We start from the raw sequence: 18,881 nt of genomic DNA, 5'->3' as shown, positions 1-18,881 counted from the left end.
ATAAAATAACTGGAGTACCCTGGGTTTCTTAATCAGAATGGCAGTGACCTTGTAATTAATAATGGTCTGTATTGGCAAAGACAGGTACTTCTGATAAAAGTGTAAATTGATACAGCCTTTTTTTTTTTTTTTGTCAAGGTATTTTGCTCTATTCAGGAACCTTTAAATATGAATCTTCTTTGACCTAATAACTTTGTTTTTCAACTCCTAACTGATCACAGGGAAATAATCTCTTAAGTAATGACCAAAATTGATAGTCATTATCTCTTGGTAGTAGTTCTTCTCTTTGTTGTATTTGCCTTCTACAGTGAATATGTATTATAATTAGAAGCATTTTGAGGGGCAGAGTGCTTAGGGATTTTTGGAGATCAAAAAAAAAATAGTCCTTTTTGTGCTTGTTTGTGTGCTCAGTCATATCTGACTCTTTGCAACCGCGTGGACTATAGCCCGCCAGGCTCCTCTATCCACAGGATTTTCCAGGCAAGAATACTGGAGTGGTTTGCCATTTCCTTCTCCAGTTTTTGTGCATAACTGTTTTTACTCTGATTCTTCATGTGATCCTATTAGTAAAACAAAAGATTGATAGTTAATAATATGCCTTAGCACAGTTCGTGGCTTTTGTATGATTAGCTAAATATTTTTACCATTTTATAAAATCCTTGAAATGTTTTTATCACGGCAGCATTTCAGAGATTCACAAGATGTCTTTAAATAGATTTTTTAAAAACAATTATCCTCCATCAATTTTATTTTTTATTTAGATGAATTTATTCTTTTTCAGTAAACTTTTCCATGGATAGTATCTTATAATATCCATATTTGTATTTGACAGCTATATTTTCTGCTCTGAAGAATCTTCAAGATAAAATTCGACGTTTAGAACTTGAAAGGATTCAGGCAGAAGAAAGTGTGAAAACCTTGTCTAAAGAAACAATTGAATATAAGAAAGTATTGGATGAACAGATACAAGAAAGGGAGAATTCAAAGAACGAGGAATCAAAGCACAATCAAGGTTTGTTTAATTATGAGGGAAATAAAACACTATCAAAATAAGTATTATGAAATTACTCTTTAAAAAATTACCCTAAAAGAAATTCCACATTAGTGTTTTCTAGTGCTTAGTGTCTTCTAGCACTACAAAACTGCATTATATTTGAGTGCATTTTGAGGAACAAGTGCTGATGTCCTGCATTAAAATTATTATCTGAATGCAAGGCCGATTAGACTAACATACAGAAAGTGAATGACTTAGGTCCTCTGAAAATGCTTCCTGAGGTACTGGAAAATGTTTATTATATATACCGTAGATTCATGTTAAACAGATTGTTAAATTGTCCTGTGCGTGAGCTAATTTCTGTTTTTCTTTTTAGAACTGACATCTCAGTTGTTAGCTGCAGAAAATAAATGTAATCTTTTAGAAAAACAGTTGGAATACATGCGGAACATGATAAAGCATGCAGAAATGGAGAGGACATCTGTATTAGAGAAACAGGTTTGTTACTTCATAGAGTCATTCTCAAGAAAAGTTAGCTATAGAGAAAATTAGGTGGATATAAAGACCTTTTACTCAGTGAGGACTAACGGTGCTGTTACAAATCATCAGTTCTCTGTCTATCTTAAAAGGTAACAGTACCTGTCATTTTGAAAAACTGCTAGTGGAAACTTTGAGAGAAAAGTGGTTTGTTTTTTTTCTTTCAGCAAAGCTTGTAAAGAAGAGTTTGCTTTTTGGATGACCCTCATACACACTGACATATTCTCTATAGCTTCTGCTTTGGGACAGTATAATAGCCCAGGACTGAAATTACTTGGGATCAGTTATAGTGTCTGAAGATTTGATTGTTCTCCTTCGTTGTTGTTGTATTTGGTAGAGGTTTACTTATATTGGAAAAATGCTGTCACTTGTGTTTTCAAGTCATGTTAACTTCTTTGTACATTATAAAAAGCATAAACAAGCATATTATGTACCTCTCTGCTTCTTGGCATTTTGTTTAAAAGACTCAAATCAGGAAGCATGTTTCAAAGTTCTTTATACTCTGAAAAGCTCTTCACATTTGTTACTTTAGCAAAAATATTTTGTTCTGTCATATCAGAGGTATTTTTATTTAAGTAACTTATACATTTGTGAGAGAACATCTTCAACATCAGCCTTAAATATATTTTTTAAAACATGTCTCATTTTCCTATTGTAAATCTAGAATTTGAATTCATCATGAATACTTTTTTAGCATCTTAATTTTGTTATACAGAAATTGAATATTTTGTTGGACACTCTGCAGTGTGAAAAAAATTGAATGCCTTCCACCTCAGTTAGCCTTTAGTCATAGTTGGAGATATTAGACCTAAAATACTTGATTGCATGACAGTATTTAAGAGAATGTTTCAGCAGTTCTTTAGTGTGTATTATATTATAGTTCTCTTTACTGTGCCATTGAGTTTATTGTGACCTTATATTCTTGTTTCTAGTTGGGTCTAACATTTTTATGTGATAGTTGGAGTGGGGAAGGAGGTGATCTGCCACATGATTGGAAATAGCCAAGCATGTTCAGTAAGCAATATAGTAATTCTCTTTATTAGGATATTTCAGTTCATAGGTTAGAAAGCACCTATAAAACGGTAGTGAGATGTCTTGACTAATACATCTATTATACATAAATATGTCTTTGAATTAAGCTCTGTTTTCATCAGTAGACTTTGAATAATTCATTTAATAAGAATGGTTCCAGTACTGAAAAAATGTGATTTGTGCCAATTTTTAACTTAACGTATTCTTTTAAGGACAGTTACTATCCACTGAGGTGGGTAGGAGGAAATTGGTAGTTCACACAAATTCCTGAGAAATGTATTGTTTTGTATTACTTTGTCATATTCAAATTTCTGTTAGTATGATGCCTATTGCTGACTTGTATATGAAGATACACTGTTTACAAGTTCAAATGCTTAGTGTTTTGACTTTTTATGTGTATACTTCAATTTAGCATATTTCCACTTCTTATTCTAGTTTATCCTGTGACTGACAGTCATTAAATCTGATAGGTGGCAGTCTTCAAATCCTTAACTATAAACCTCAGAAAAGAAAAAATGATGGATGCTTTGCATAGAATTCAGAGGAAGTGTAAATGGTAGATACTAAAACCATGACTATTGCCTTAATTAAAACTGTTTAAGAAAACCAGACAAATAACAAATATTTGCGTGCAGCCTGTGTGTCGCGTGAATACTGTCAAGAGTATCAGTGTACAGAACCACATGTTATGATAGTGTATGATAAGATTTCACTTATATTTGTTAACATTTCTTTGGTTTCATCTTAATACTGTTTTCCTAGAATTTCTCTGCAGTATCTAAGTAGTTCTGTGAAAAGACAAGTAGCCTATTATACTCTATTAGTTTTTTCAGTTTTTTGTCAGATTATCATGCTATATTTTCATGCTATGTTTAATACTGTTTCCCAGGTCTCCCTGGAAAGAGAACGACAACATGATCAAACGCATGTTCAAAACCAGCTTGAAAAATTGGACCTTCTTGAACAGGAGTATAACAAGCTTACCACAATGCAGGCCCTTGCAGAAGTCAGTGAAAATTTCTTCCTCACCAGTGCATAATATTGGTTCTTTTGTAAAATTGGTCATTTTATAATCCTAGATATTTTATAGGAAAACAGTGATCTTATAGCAAAGAAACATAGGAGTTTGTTTTTTTGTTTTTTGTTTTTTTTTAAGAAGAAACAAATTTGGAGAGAAAGTTCACATTTTACAATAGTAGTGTACCTAAGGAAGGAGTTCTTTTTGAAAATATTGACAGATGAAATGTTTTTCAGTATCCTTAAGTCTTGTATCACTTTAAGTTTTTCTCTGAACTAATTTTACTTTTAATTGATTCATTTGGGAAGTACTTAATACCACTGAGACTGTAAGGTTCTAGATCCAACTTCCATGTAGCCTACAGGCCTTTATACGGAGGCTGTGTTCTTTGGCCATGGATTTCGCTCAGAATTCTGTTAGGTCTTAAGGCAGAGTCGTGGACGCTGGCAAGGGACTCTGCCTTAAGACTTAACAGAATTATGAGCAAAATCCATGTTACTAGGGTGAACTCACCATGCTAAAATTTTACACTTTCCTATGTTGCTTATATTAAAATTTTACAAATACACATTGAAACTCTTTTTACTGTTACCACTTTTAATATTTTTATCACTAGAAAAAAATGCAAGAGTTGGAAGCAAAACTCCGTCAGGAAGAACAAGAAAGGAAACGAATGCAAGCTAAGGCAGCCCAGGTAAGTTGAAATGTAAGCAGGTAGGCTCCTCACATTTCCTGCTATTCTTTATGTATAAATAGATGTAGATGTGGACTGCTTTTATTTATATTTCAGAATGGTCCAGTATATAAATTTGCAGACTTAGCTTCATGTGAAAAATTTAAACGTTTTTATAGGCAGATATAAAAGCTGAGCAATTCTTTAGGGTTTTTCCAGTTGTGGACTTTTCAGCCAGCTTTTTTTTTAATCAATAGACTAAAAAATATCAGAATCTGTACACATAATCATATACAACTTTACAGTCATATAAAACTTCACATCAGTCACCATTGGAAATGTTTGAAAGCCTTATTCAGTATCCCGTCTTGTAAGAGCTTCTCTTTTTTGGTGGCCTCCAGACACCAGGTCAGTAGTGAAGGTAGTGAAAGTGAAGTCGCTCAGTCATGTCCGACTCTTTGCGACCCCATGGACTAGCCCACCAGGCTCCTCCGTCCATGGGATTCTCCAGGCAAGAATACTGGAGTGGGCTGCCACTTCCTTCTCCAGAGGATCTACCTGACCCAGGGATCGAACCCAGGTCTCTCGCATTGCAGGCAGATGCTTTAACCTCTGAGCCACCAGGGAAGCCCAGTGAAGGTAGTGGGCTGCCCAATAGTTGGTGACCTGTACTAATTCACTAAAGCCACCATATGAGGAAAATGAACTCTGCTCATTCCTAGCCCTGGATTTTTATCCCATGCAGTGGTCACCAGGTGGGATAGGTGAAGCAGTGTGATGATCGGAATTTTTCTCAAAAACTCAGACAGTTTTGTTTTATAGGCAGGTTTGAAACCCACTGTTCGAGACAACACACACACGTACATATGTATATAATTATATTTTTTTAAGGAAAAGTTGAAAAGAGCAGCCCTTTTTGAAATCCTTAGTAGTTGCTTATGGAATTTTTACTGTATTAAATTAATGTAGTTACTAAGCTTCTAGAGAAAAGGGCTTGATTACATTCTCTGACATACCTTGCAGTTCCTTTGGACATAGATTTCCAGTTCCTTTTTCTTACATTAAGCGTATGAGCTTTTAAAAGAGGAAGATTGTACTTTGTTGTCCAGCTGCTTTGTGTCTAGCACTGTTGTACATGCTGTGTGTGAAAAGAAGAAAATACTGAAACGTTGGTTGAGTTAGAAATATTGGCTTTAACTTGTTAGATAAAATTTAAAGACCAACCTCAAATAAAGAACTAAAAGAAGCCAGGCTAAGTCAAAGGACAAATTATAGGACAGTACTTCAAGATAAAATGAGAGCGTGGTTTGATTTAAAATCGTGGACACATGTTCACAGATTGACTCAAGACATAGTTACATAGCTGTGACTAGACACAGTTACACAGCTGTGATGTGTTTTTAATCTGTACTGTATGACACCGCTGTAGGTTTTGTGTAGGCCTTTACATGGCATTGAATCATAACTTTTATTTCTTCAGTATTAACTTCAGGCTCTCATGTTTTTCCTAGTTGCAGACTGGTCTAGAAGTAAATAGACTTATCTATGAAGATAAGGCAACTTCATGTGTTCCCAATACAAAAAGAATTAAAAAAAAGAAGTCAAAACCACCAGAAAAGGTATGAAAAAAGAACCAGAAGGTACTGTTTATTGCTAGGCATAGTTTATGTGAAAGTACTCATAAACCATGTGGTCCGTCAATCTTGGATGAGTAAATCTGTTTCATTCTAAGTTTCTTCATTGGGAAAATGGGGATAAGTAATACCTACTTCTAAATTTTAACCCTAACAGTGAGATAATGAATATGAAAACATTTTAGAACTACATAGCGCTGCACAAATATTAGTTATTATTCAGTATTGCATTAATTACCCTTTGCTCTTGAAAGTTTGTGTGTGTATACATACGTACGTGCATATAGACACACAGAGAATTTCTCTGCTGAGACTGTAACTGCTGTTTCGTCAGGTACTATTTTTTTCTTGCTTAGCCTTTCCTTAGGGTAAGATGTGTGTTGACAAGTATTATTAGGAGCACTGGCCGTAATGCCAGGAGAGAGAAAACCAGCAGGAGCCCAGCAGTTACGTGAGGTTTCAGGTTAGTCTTGTATAGGCAGCTCTTATCGTCACGTGAGTAAAATTGCTTTCCTTTTTTCTCTTGCATGCAGAAGGGTTCTAGGAACTATTTTGCTGTACAGCCACATTATCGATTATGCTTGGGTGATATGCCATTTGTAGCTGGAAAGGTGAGTTGGTTGAACTCTGAATTTTTTTGTACAACTTAGATCTTTGAATTAAATCCACTCATTTGCCTGTATACCTATAAATGGTGAGAACTTATTCTGCTTTTTTACCAAGGGATCCTAGTGTTGTGAGAAAGAGACGGAAGAAAGTTTTATAGGACTGGGGCACAGGGCGAAGCCTTAAGGCAGGTGGGGTGTATGTGGAAGGAAGTAATGAACAAAAGCAGAGACCCTGGTTTGGTGAAGGTATGGTTATGGGTAGGAAAGGAAATGGGAAAAGGTATATTTGTAGCACTGGAATTTCATATCAGCCCTGTTGATTTGTATTTAGGTATAGATTGAAGACATTTAAGTGAAAAGAAGTCACGTCCTCTTTGTCTTCACATGCTTATTACTTAAGGATTGATTCTCCAAGAAGCAGCCACACGTAGACTTGAATCTTAAGTTTCTTTAGTGCTTAAAAATGTGGAGATGGTAATTTTGTCAAATAGCAGCAAGTACTGGGTGATTTCTAAGAAGTGCTTAACATTGTGTTAGTTTATACCACGTTTTTCATTAATGTTTGTGTTGCTTGCTGTTTCAATACCTTGAATACCCAACTGTAGATAGTGAGTTTCAGAGGCTTGAGGAATAAATTTTATTTATTTATTTTAACCCACAGTAAATTCTCAGTGAAAGCTTGGGGAAGGAACAATTTCCTAGCTTTTCTACTTGTCCTTTATAGATGTGCGTGGCACAAATCATTCCTTAAAAATTTTGCCATTGGCTGTCCTTTACCCTAAATTTAACCTCTTCTTGGATTGCAGATATCTTTTGACCTACGTTTTTTCTTGTTATCTGTTGCTCCTAACCGTGGTTCTGCTTTGCCATAGAATCTCTGAGTTGGGTTGGAAACAGTTTCTTAAAGGATGACCAGCTGTATCAGAATCATTGACTATGCATTTGAAAAAGCAGATTATGAAGCCTTGCCACAATTCTAGTAAATCAGAATTGTTTGGGTGTGGGGCCTAGAAAGTATATTTAATTGGTGCCCAGTCTCAGTCTGATGTTCAGTTATATTTGGAACCCATTTAATAACAGTTCCCCGTCCAGTGTTTTCATTATGTAAACATTGAGCATAATGGTCCTAGACTCTGTCCAAACACGCTGTTGATGAAACCTCATTATACCACAGACAGCCCTTCACGTTTCTATAAGGCTTTACTTGGAAATGCTTCAGTTCAGTTCAGTTCAGTTCATTTCAGTTGCTCAGTCGTGTCCGACTCTTTGCGACCCCATGAATCGAAGCACGCCAGGCCTCCCTGTCCATCACCAACTCCTGGAGTTCACTCAGACTCACGTCCATCGAATCAGTGATGCCATCCAGCCATCTCATCCTCTGTCGTCCCCTTCTCCTCCTGCCCCCAATCCCTCCCAGCATCAGAGTCTTTTCCAATGAGTCAACTCTTTGCATGAGGTGGCCAAAGTACTGGAGTTTTCAGCTTTAGCATCAGTCCTTCCAAAGAACACCCAGGGCTGATCTCCTTTAGAATGGACTGGTTGGATCTCCTTGCAGTCCAAGGGACTCTGAAGAGTCTCTCCTTCTCCAACACCACAGTTCAAAAGCATCAATTCTTCGGCACTCAGCTTTCTTCACAGTCCAACTCTCACATCCACACATGACCACTGGAAAAACCATAGACTTGACTAGACGGACCTTTGTTGGCAAAGCAATGTCTCTGCTTTTCAACATACTATCTAGGTTGGTCATAACTTTTTTTCCAAGGAGTAACCATCTTAGCGACATGAAATCTGTTGTTGTAAATTCTACTCAGTGGGGTTTTTTCTGCTCTCAGGGATACACATAGATGATGATGAGCTTTTGAAGATAGCTTTATTTTTATTCTTACCTTCTTCTTCTAGGTTACTAAATCTTTTTCTTCAGCGATTCATGATAAGATGTGCTTTGTGAGTTTCTTAACCACTTCATCACTCCATTCCTTCCTAAATCGAATATAGGCCTCTCAATTTGTGACTAGCACAGAATAGTCATGTTCTGGAGGTCTGGGAATTCAGCCTAGTATCGAATTCATGTTACAGGGAAGCCATAGCATCCGTTTCACTCGTTAATTCCAGAGTCAACTAAAGTTGACTTTTACTCAGGTCTTTTACTTAGTCTTAGCATCAGCCTTTTTAGGGTCCTATATTTGTGGAATTGATTTTTTTACACAGAATTTTTAATTAAATGAAGCACTATAGGAATTGATTCACCCTTTGCCAACAAAGGTCCATCTAGTCAAGGCTATGGTTTTTCCACTGGTCATGTATGGATGTGAGAGTTGGACTGTGAAGAAAGCTGAGCACCGAAGAATTGATGCTTTTGAACTGTAGTGTTGGAGAAGACTCTTGAGAGGTCCTTGGACTGCAAAGAGATCCAACCAGTCCATCCTGAGATCAGTCCTGGGTGTTCATTGGAAGGACTGATGCTAAAGCTGAAGCTCCAATACTTTGGCCACCTCATGTGAAGAGTTGACTCATTGGAAAAGACCCTGATGCTGGGAGGGATTGGGGGCAGGAGGAGAAGGGGACGACAGAGGATGAGATGGCTGGATGGCATCACTGACTCGATGGACGTGAGTCTGAGTGAACTCCGGGAGTTGGTGATGGACAGGGAGGACTGGCGTGCTGCGATTCATGGGGTCGCAAAGAGTCGGACACGACTGAGCGACTGAACTGAACTGAACCCATGTTAGATTAGTTCAGTTTTCTGTTGTATTTGTATTATCCCCAAATTTAATTTGCTTATCTTTGGTAATTCCCATTGAAGTCATTAATACAGAGATTGAACAGGGCAGGTTCAAAGATAGGGTTTTTCAACCCAAGATCGTCTTGTCTTTTTTCAACTTTTTAAATTTTAATTGGAGGCTAATTACTTTACAGTATTGTAGTGGTTTTGCCATACATTGACATGAATCAGCCATGGGTGTACATGTGTCCCTCATCCCAAACCTCCCTCCCTCCCCATCCCATCCCTCTGGGTTGTCCCAGTGCACCGGCTTTGCAAGCCCCGTTTGCTGTGTCGAACTTGGACTGGCCATCTCTTTCACAAATGGTAATACACACGTTTCAGTGCTACTCTCTGAAATCATCCCACCCTTGGCTTCTCCCACAGAGCCAGTATAACAGTGTTGTGATAGTTTCAGGTGCCCTGAGGTCTCTAGAAGTTATAATTTGTACTTTTTGTGAAATACTATTCAAACAGCTAAGAATGTGCTGTCAATTTGAGTATATCTCAAACTGTCTAGTGTGAAGGGCAGTTATTTTTATTTATGCATTGTCAAACTAATACACTTGTAAAATGCAATAAAAGTTAATTGCTAGAAAAAAATGAAATTTAAGACAAAATACAAGTTCCAGTTTTTTCATTTCTAAATTCAGTAGACATAAAATTATCTTAAGGAGGGTCAGAAAAGTAACAAAAAAGAATTTCAAAATTCTTTAAGCTTTTCTACTTCGTCTTTCCATGTGAATTTTAGAATAAACTTCTCTACCAAAAATATGTCTTGCTGGGATTTTGATAGGAATGTATTAGTTAGGGAGAATTGACATCCTTGTTGATAGCCGTGAGAATGGTGTATCTCTTATTTATTTAGATCATTGATTTCTTTCATCAGGCCTTTCAACATATTAGTCCCATACCAGTTTTGTTAGATTTGTATTCAATTTTTTTTAGCAGTTGTGAATTGTGTTGAGTTTCAACTTGTTTCTACATGATCATTAGTAGTATGTTTGGGCTTTGTATGTTTATCTTAACATTCTGTGACTTTGCTGAATTCACTTATTAGTCCTAGGAATTTTTTTTTATTATTATTATTTACTTAAGCTTTTCTATGGCCTCACTGACTCCATGGACATGAGTTTGAGTAAACTCTGGGAGTTGGTGATGGGCAGGGAAGCCTGGCGTGCTGCATCCATGGGGTTGCAAAGAGTCGGACACGACTGAGCGATGGAACTGAACTGACTGAACTAAAGCTTTTCTGTGTCAAAAATCATGTCATATGTAAATAAGGATAGTTTATTTCTTCCTTTCTAATTTGCGTACCTTTTTACTTCTCTCTTGTGTTACTGCACAGGCTAGGATTTCCTGTATCATGTTGTAAGTAACAATGATGAGAGTGGACATCCTTGCCTTTTTCTGGTCTTCAGGGGAAAGCATTCAGTCTTTCACCAATAAGTATGATATTAGGTTTAGGCTCTTTGTCTATGCTCTTCATCAACTTAAGGAAATTTCTCTCTGTTCCTAGTTTGCTAAAAGTTTATACCCTTAATGGGTATTGGAGTTTTTCACATGCTTTTTTTCATCAAGTGATAATGGTTATGTGGTTTTTCTTTCTCACCTTATTGATATGCTGGATTACATGGATTCATTTTCAAATACTGAAGTATCATTGCATCCCTAGAATAAACCCCACTTGGATGTTATATATGCATCTTTGTATATTATATACACAGTCAGTTGTGTCCAACTCTTTGTGACCCCATTGATAGTAGCCCGCCAGGCTCCTCTGTCCATGGAATTCTCTTGGCAATAATACTGGAGTGGGTACCCATGCCCTCCTCCAGATAATCTTCCCAACCCAGGGATTGAGCCCAGGTCTCCTGCATTGCAGGCAGATTCTTTACCACCTGAGCCACCAGGAAAGCTAATACCAATTTAAGTGTTTAATTACTAAATTCGATTTGCTACCTAACCATAAAAACTAGGGTAAACAAAGCATCTGTTTAACTTAGCAGAGTGGTTTGCAAATCTGGCTGATCAGAATCAATTGGCAAATTTTAAATGTACATTTCTAAGCCTTGACCCTGAACTGATTGAGTAGGGAGTGCTGCCCAGGAATCTGCATTTTAAACAGTCTGTCTAGCTGGTGCTTATGGAGCCAAGTTGGCCCAACTGTCTGTTTATACATTGAAATTGCACACTGAGACAGTTGTTTAGTGTTCAAAAACAAAAATGTTTTGAGAGGGCTGCCAGGTTTTTCTGCTGTTTATATGACAGACATGAACTTAGTGCTTCCTACTAGAGGACAGCGAAATGAGTATGGTAACCGTCTCTATCACCTGGAAGTACTTACACTATTTAATAGGTGAAATAGACATGCAAATACAGTTAACAATCTATTGTGATAAATGCTGTGATAGAGATGAATGCCATAGGGCATCTGAGACTAGACCAATTAATGAACTGGAGGTTTTAAGAAAGTCTTTACAAAGCATATAATGAACTGTGTACTTTTCTTTTTAATGGTATAAAAATAGGCACATGAAAGAAATGGCATGTGCAAGTACAGTTTACTGAAAGAGTGCAGAGCAGGTAGGAGACGCTGGGACATAAGGCTGAGGTGTAGAAGTTGCAGCTTAGTGTCCACAGGGCCTTGATTTCTGTGCTGAGGAGTTTGTACATTTAGAGTCAGCGGGCCTAAGATCAGAATGTGTTAAACAGGAGAACATGACCAGAATAATTTTTTAGGAGGACAACTGATAGCACTATGGAGTTAAGAGACAGGGAACAGGGGGACAGACGGTTAGGATGTTCTTCCATAACTGACAGGTGGGCACTAAGCCACGTGCATGACAGCAGGGTGGAGAGGAAGAGGCAGACTGGAAATGCACTTGTGGTGTCAGAAGTTTGTATCATAGGGGTTTTGTGGGAAAGGAAAGAGTCTTTTTACCCAGGTTAGGGGGTAAAAACATTTTTCCAGAAGATGTGGCTTCAATTACTTCTCTTTTCTTCAGTCCACCAGCCCCAGCCATGCAGTGGTAGCCAATGTTCAGCATGTCTTGCATCTAATGAAGCAACACAGCAAAGTCTTGTGCAACGATCGAGTAGTCAGCAGTATCCCTTTGGCAAAACAAGTGTCTTCACGAACTGGGAAGAGCAAGAAGTCAGCAACGCCTCCCTCCTCTAGCAGCGTTAATGAAGAGCTGTCTGAAGTCCTACAGACTTTACAAGATGAATTTGGGCAAATGAGCTTGTGAGTTTCACTGTTTCCTTTTTTTTTTTAATTTCATTTAATTCTAAAACCTCATTTTAACTTCTTGGTGACTTTAATAATTCTATCATATTTAAATACTTCAAGAAATATTTACTGAACACAATCATTTTACCAACCACTCAACAAGTTACTAGGACTTCAACAAATAACAGCTCTTCTGGGCAAAGTGTCTCCTTTTTCTATTACTGTTAAATGTTTTGAAGACCAAGGTTTATATTCAAGTTTTTTTTCCTTGTTTGGGAGCTTGTTATACATTGAGTTTATCTAAACGTAACTGATAAGTTAGGAAGTGAGTGAAGGACAAGAATCTTTCTCTGGGCTTTCCTTTTCTACATTATGTAATGCTCTCTGGGGGAGATAGATAATTAATTAGTGCTTTAAACTTTTTCCTTTGCCTCTGGTACCCTTTTTGGACTTCTTTATTATCATTAATAATAAGGAAATTTGTTCTATTTAAAAAAATTGAGTCACATTTTAATGGGCAAAGCAGGGATCCCATGGTGAGGGAGATGTAGTGGACTTAGCTGTGTAACTAATAATAGGAAACGAAGCCCTCTTCTGTGTTTTATATAGTGATCACCAGCAGCTTGCAAAACTTATCCAAGAATCACCAACTGTTGAACTGAAAGACAACTTAGAGTGTGAACTGGAGGCATTAGTGGGAAGGATGGAGGCAAAAGCCAATCAGATAACTAAAGTTCGAAAATACCAAGCCCAGGTAACTGTTTTCCTTTACTCATTTCTAATGATTAAAAAACAAGAGTAAAACAGAACAAAAAACCCTTTCCTTCAAATATATCGATGACATTGTATCATAGATAGCTATAAGAAATATTTACTAATTCAGTTCATTAGTTATTAAGAATTGGTGTTAAGCAGGCTAGGAAGACACTGTCTTGTAGTCTCTTCAAGTAGTTTTATCATCTGAAATACATCTTCCAAGTACTGAATATATTTAATGTTCTTACATGAAAGCGAGTTATCTATCTGTGTTTGGCTGCACTGGGTCTTCACTGCTTTTGGCGGGTTGTGGTGCATGGGCTTCTCGTGGTGGTGGCTTCTCTTTGGCAGAGCACAGGCTCTACCCGTGGGCTTCAGTGGTTGCAGCGCGTGGGCTCGCTGATCATGGCGTGCAGGCTCAGGAGCTGTGGTGCACGGGCTTAGTTGCCCCGAGACATGTGGAAGCTTCCAGGAACCAGGGATTGAACCTGTGTCCCCTGCACTGGCAGGCAGATTCTTAACCACTGGACTACCAGAGAAGTCTGTTTTCTGTACATTAAATTTACCTTTTTCTAATTAAACACCAGCAGCAATTTATTTTAGCCAACAGCTAAAGTAAAAATAAAGCTCCCTTTTTGAAATTAAATTATTCTAAAAGAGAGATAATAAAATTAAAAAATCCTTTTCATAGTACTAATACATAACCATTACATTCCATCTATTCAGAACATGCTTCTCTCTGCTCAGACTAGTTTCGAGAATGCCTTTCTCTTCCTCATTTATTTAAAATCCTTCTTGTCTGCCATTACCCGTGTGGGAGTTTTTTGCCTCCTTCTTAACTTCCCCCCAAACCTTCTTGCTTCTTACACACCCTGTTCTGCATTTGGCAGCGTTATCGTAACTTCTGGTGTAGCACCAGAATTGATGTTTCCTCTTGTTTACGTGTTTTTATGTCACTATACACTAGTACAATAGGTTTTTGAAGGCTTTAAAAAAAAACCCAGGGGAAAAATATATATATATGCGTTTTAGTTAGTATGAGAGTTAAAAATACCAGTTTTTGCAAGCATATGTTTTTATTAATCTTTCCTTTTTCTTTCTTGCCTTGGTTTTTTGGTATAGCTGGAGAAGCAAAAGTTGGAGAAGCAGAAGAAGGAATTAAAAGCCACCAAAAAGACTCTTGATGAGGAAGGAAACAGCAGCAGCCGTTCTACAACCACGGGGACCACAAATAAAAAGGACTTTGCCAAACCGAGACCTGGAGAAAAAAGCAGGAAAAATCTTCAGTTATTGAAAGATATGCAATCCATACAGAATTCATTACAAAGCAATAGTTTGTGTTGGGATTACTGACTGGTACCAGGTCATAAAGTTTATTCACATAATCTGTACCTCATCAATCAGATATTGACTTTCCAGATCTCATGTTGGAATTAATTAATAGCAGGCATTTAGGGACCCAAGCTTCATTACATAGGCTTCTTGTGCCACATATCACAACTAAATGTTTAGCCATCTAAACAGAAACTGGGGGTAGTTTTAAAGGCCAAGAAGCCACACATACTCTGTTTCTTTGTTGGAGATGAATTTGCTGTACTGAGATATTGCACTTTGTAAACAAATTACCAATTTTTTACTTGTGGGTGTGATTTTTTAATAGTTCTGTTATATAAGTGAAATGAGGTTTAAACTATCAAACTATGAGGCTATCCCATAGGTAGTGTTTGTTTGAAAAGTCTCATTTTTAAATCTTCCCTGGCATGAATTGCCTGCTTTTACTTTTCAATACAGCCATTAAATATGCTCCATTTTGACTACTGATGGAGGTTTTCTATATTTAAATATTTATACATATTTAAGAGGATTGCTTTATTTTGCTTTTTGACATTACAGACATTGGTCAGTATTAAATACACTTGCATTGATGTTAATTCACCATTAAAATTTTTAAAGATGCATTCATTTTAAATCAGTTAAATGTGAAAATCACAAAAGCATTTTTAAAACTATAAACAAATTGTTAATGACGTAAATGAGGTTTTCGAATGAAGAAAGGGAGGTGTTGTAAAGTATATACATATGTATTTTTAGATAATACCTGTTTGTAATCATGCTATTCATTTCAAGGCATTATGGTTTTTAATCTTAAACTCAAAATCCCTGATTATTTAATTTTATTTGTGTACAGTATGAGTGCAGTATTAACTGTACACATGTAATTGTCATTGTTAATAATGTGAATCATAGTTTTGAATGGTTCAAGACATGTTAACTATAAATTTGCCACTGAAATCAATAAAGCAGCTTTTTTAAGGAAACACTGAAATTTTCCTTAGCAGCCTGTTAATAAAGGCTTTATTTGTTGTAATCTCTCAAAAAAAAAAAATACATTTTTAAATAGAACATTAACCTCTTATGAGAAACAGTAAGAATATATGGTATTTAATACATAATTTGCCTTTTTCATGCTACACAGAAACCAGATCCAACAAAACTGAACTGTCTCACAGTATATAAGACACTCTTTGTTGCTGTTAAGTCTCTCAGACACGTCTGACTCTGTGCAACCCTGTGAACTGCAGCACGCCACGCTTCCCCGTCCTTCACTATCTCCCGAGTTTCCTCAAACTCAGGTGCATCGAGTCGGTGATGCCATCCAACATCTCATCCTCTGTCATCCCATTCTTCTCCTGCCTTCAATCTTTCCCAGCATCAGGGTCTTTTCCAATGAGTCAGTTCTTCACATCAGGTGGCCAAAGTATTGGAGTTTCAGCTTCAGCATCAGACCTGCCAATAAATATTCAGGACTGATCTCCTTTAGGATGGACTGGTTGGATCTCCTTGCAGTCCAAGGGACTCTCAAGAGTCTTCTCTATCACCACAGTTCAAAAGCATCAATTCTTCGGCACTCAGCTTTCTTTATAGTTCAACTCTCAAATCCATACATGACTACTGGAAAATCCCTAGTTTTGACTAGACAGACCTTTGTCAGCAAAATAATGTCTCTGCTTTTCAATATGCTGTCTAGGTTGGTCATAACTTTACTTCCAAGGAGCAACCATCTTTTAATTTCATGGTTGCAGATTTTGGAGCCCAAGAAAATAAAATCTGTCACTGTTGCCATTATTTCCCCATCTATTTGCTATGAAGAGATGGAACCAAATGCCATGATCTTCATTTTTTGAATGTTGAGTTTGTAGCCAGCTTGTTCACTCTCTTTCACTTTCATCAAGAGGCTTTTTAGTTCCTCTTCACTTTCTGCCCTAAGGGTGGTATCACCTGCATATCTGAGGTTATTGATATTTTTCTGGCAATCTTGATTCCAGCTTGTGCTTCTTCCTCCAGCCCAGCGTTTCTCATGATGTACTTTGCATATAAGTTAAATAAGCAGGGTGACAGTATACAGCCTTGATGTACTCCTTTCCCAATTTTGTGCTAGTGAACACACTGAGTAGATATTAAAGAGATTCCTTTTTGCCGGGGGTTGAAATGGAGTTGAGGATTTTATCTAGGCAAGCAGCATGCAATGCAGTGGCTGTGGTCACTGAGCGTCTTCGGCTTGTTACTGCATTGACGATGCGTTCCGGGACAGCGGTGGGTGGCGTGTGTGCGGTGCTGTGGCGGGGCAGAGAAGGGAGTGAGGAAGCAAGGATCATTTCCTGGAGAAGGCAATGACTCCTCGCCCACACAACAGCAATGACCTTGCGGGAGAGCAGTTTCAGGTCCACAGGAGAACGAAACAAAGGCAAGGAGGCAGGAATCTGCACTTTACATGGGAGAATTGGGGCCAGTTGAGTAGTACTTGCACATAAAAGTTGAGTTTATGCCAGTGAGAATAGAAGGGTAAGCAGACGAGTGCCAGGAGACTCAGGAGCTTTGACTTAACCACACAAGTTTGTCGGTAAATTTCATATCCCTAATCATAAAGGAAAAAGTAGACCTGTGCAACCAATAGTCAGATAAACATAGTATAACTGTAGATATAAAGTGCTAAGACTGTTCTCCCCAGCTTCCAAACACACCCCAATGGATTATCTTTTAGTTCTGTTAGGAACACCTTTATTATAAGGGTGTTTGTTTGTTTGAACACATGCATTACAGAATGGGTATCACTTGCATGCACTGAAATAACACTGCTGAATACAGCATCAAGTAGCTTTGTTGGAAACAATCTTTATTATGTCTTTCTAAATACTTAACTACATGCATTTCAAAATGGGTATCACTTCCAATCCCTGAAATGACACTGCGGGAACACAGCTTGTAAGTAGCTTTGTTAGAAACATCTTTATTGTAAAGAGGTTTTCAAATAGAACAAATGTGACATGTAACATTGTACAAATTCAAGGTGTATAGTGTGTTACTTTGATACATTTATATATTGTAATATGATTGCCACTGTAGTGCCATTTATCACATTTATCACATATAACTATAGTTCAATATTGTTGTCTGCAGTCATTACATTGTGCATTATCTCTATGGGTTATTTACTACTTGTTGCAAGTTTGTACCCTTAACATCAATCTTGTCCATCTCCTGCTAACCACTATTTTACTGATTTTTATAAGTTTGATGTTTTTAGAGTCAACATATGAGACCACACAGTGTCTTTCTCTGACTTAGCGTAATATGCTCAGGGCTCCTCCATGTTGCAAATGACTGGAATCCTTTCTCAAGACTGAATAATATTCTGTGTGTATATATCCATTATTTGTATCCATTCATTCACTGATGGATTTAGGTTGCTTCCATATCTTGGCTGCTGTGAATAATGCTGCAGAAAACATGGGAATAATGCATTATTTTCTTTGAAATCCTATTTTCATTTACTTTGGTTCCTTACCTGGAAGTATGAGATCTATTTTTAGTTTTTGGATGAACCTCTGTATTTTACATAACAGTTGGACCAGTTTACATTCCCATCAACTGTGTACAGTTAACCCTTGAACAGTATGTCTGCACCCACAGATCCAACCCCAGATCATGTCGTACTGTAGTATCTAACTATTGAAAAACATCCGAGTGGACCTGCACAGTTCATACCTCTTAACTGGCAACTGTATAAGGGTTCCCTTTTCTCCACATCCTCACCAGCCAGCACCTGTTACATATCTTCTTGATGATAACCATTCTAACAGGTATGAATTGGTACCTCATTGTGGTTTTTATTTCCATTTCCCTGCAGATTAGGCATGCTGAACATCTTTTCATGTACCCTTGGACCACTCTGATGTCCTCTTTGGAAAAATGTCCATTTAGTTTTGTCCATTTTTCATTTGGATTTTTTTCATTGTTACTAAGTTGCATTTTTGTTTAAATATATTTTGGATATTAACCGCTTATTTAAAACAGTAAGTCTCCTACGTGTGAACCAGTTCCATTCCAAGAGCACATTTGTAAGTCCAATTTGTAAGTACAACAAAGTTAGCCTAGGTACCCAACTCACACAATTGGTTATACACCACTGCTTTTATGCTTGCTTCTGTGCATCCTGGGCTTGAAATAAAGTACTGTACACTATGGTAGTGTACAGCAAAGTGCACAAACGCACAACCACTCGTAGAGGATGCAGGCACGATTATGTACGCCAGACACCTGAACTTACGTGATTGGCCCTGTGAAGGCCTGTT

General features: G+C 37.4%; 2 protein-coding genes across 3 annotated transcripts in view; one reads left to right on the top strand and one right to left on the bottom strand.

The window, feature by feature from the left end:
- CEP57 (centrosomal protein 57) overlaps nucleotides 1-15,566 on the top strand; it is a 41,514-nt gene extending 25,948 nt beyond the window's left edge. For both annotated transcript variants that reach the window (XM_055547735.1, XM_055547734.1), the window contains 9 exons: nucleotides 833-1,012; nucleotides 1,371-1,492; nucleotides 3,453-3,569; nucleotides 4,198-4,275; nucleotides 5,766-5,873; nucleotides 6,422-6,499; nucleotides 12,269-12,507; nucleotides 13,102-13,246; nucleotides 14,371-15,566. In XM_055547735.1, coding sequence (XP_055403710.1) covers nucleotides 833-1,012; nucleotides 1,371-1,492; nucleotides 3,453-3,569; nucleotides 4,198-4,275; nucleotides 5,766-5,873; nucleotides 6,422-6,499; nucleotides 12,269-12,507; nucleotides 13,102-13,246; nucleotides 14,371-14,601 — 1,298 coding nt within the window. In that variant the 3' untranslated portion in view covers nucleotides 14,602-15,566. The remainder of the gene's footprint in view (nucleotides 1-832; nucleotides 1,013-1,370; nucleotides 1,493-3,452; nucleotides 3,570-4,197; nucleotides 4,276-5,765; nucleotides 5,874-6,421; nucleotides 6,500-12,268; nucleotides 12,508-13,101; nucleotides 13,247-14,370) is intronic.
- The window catches only part of MTMR2 (myotubularin related protein 2), a 118,072-nt gene continuing 113,510 nt past the window's right edge, over nucleotides 14,320-18,881 (bottom strand). The window contains exon 16 of the transcript XR_008702770.1: nucleotides 14,320-14,506. The gene's annotated coding sequence lies outside the window, so the exon portion shown is untranslated. The remainder of the gene's footprint in view (nucleotides 14,507-18,881) is intronic.

The sequence above is a fragment of the Bubalus kerabau genome, chromosome 15 (genome assembly GCF_029407905.1).
Source record: "Bubalus kerabau isolate K-KA32 ecotype Philippines breed swamp buffalo chromosome 15, PCC_UOA_SB_1v2, whole genome shotgun sequence".
NCBI lineage: Eukaryota > Metazoa > Chordata > Mammalia > Artiodactyla > Bovidae > Bubalus > Bubalus kerabau.
Note: the sequence above shows the minus strand (reverse complement) of the source record. Positions and strands in the feature narration are given on the sequence as shown.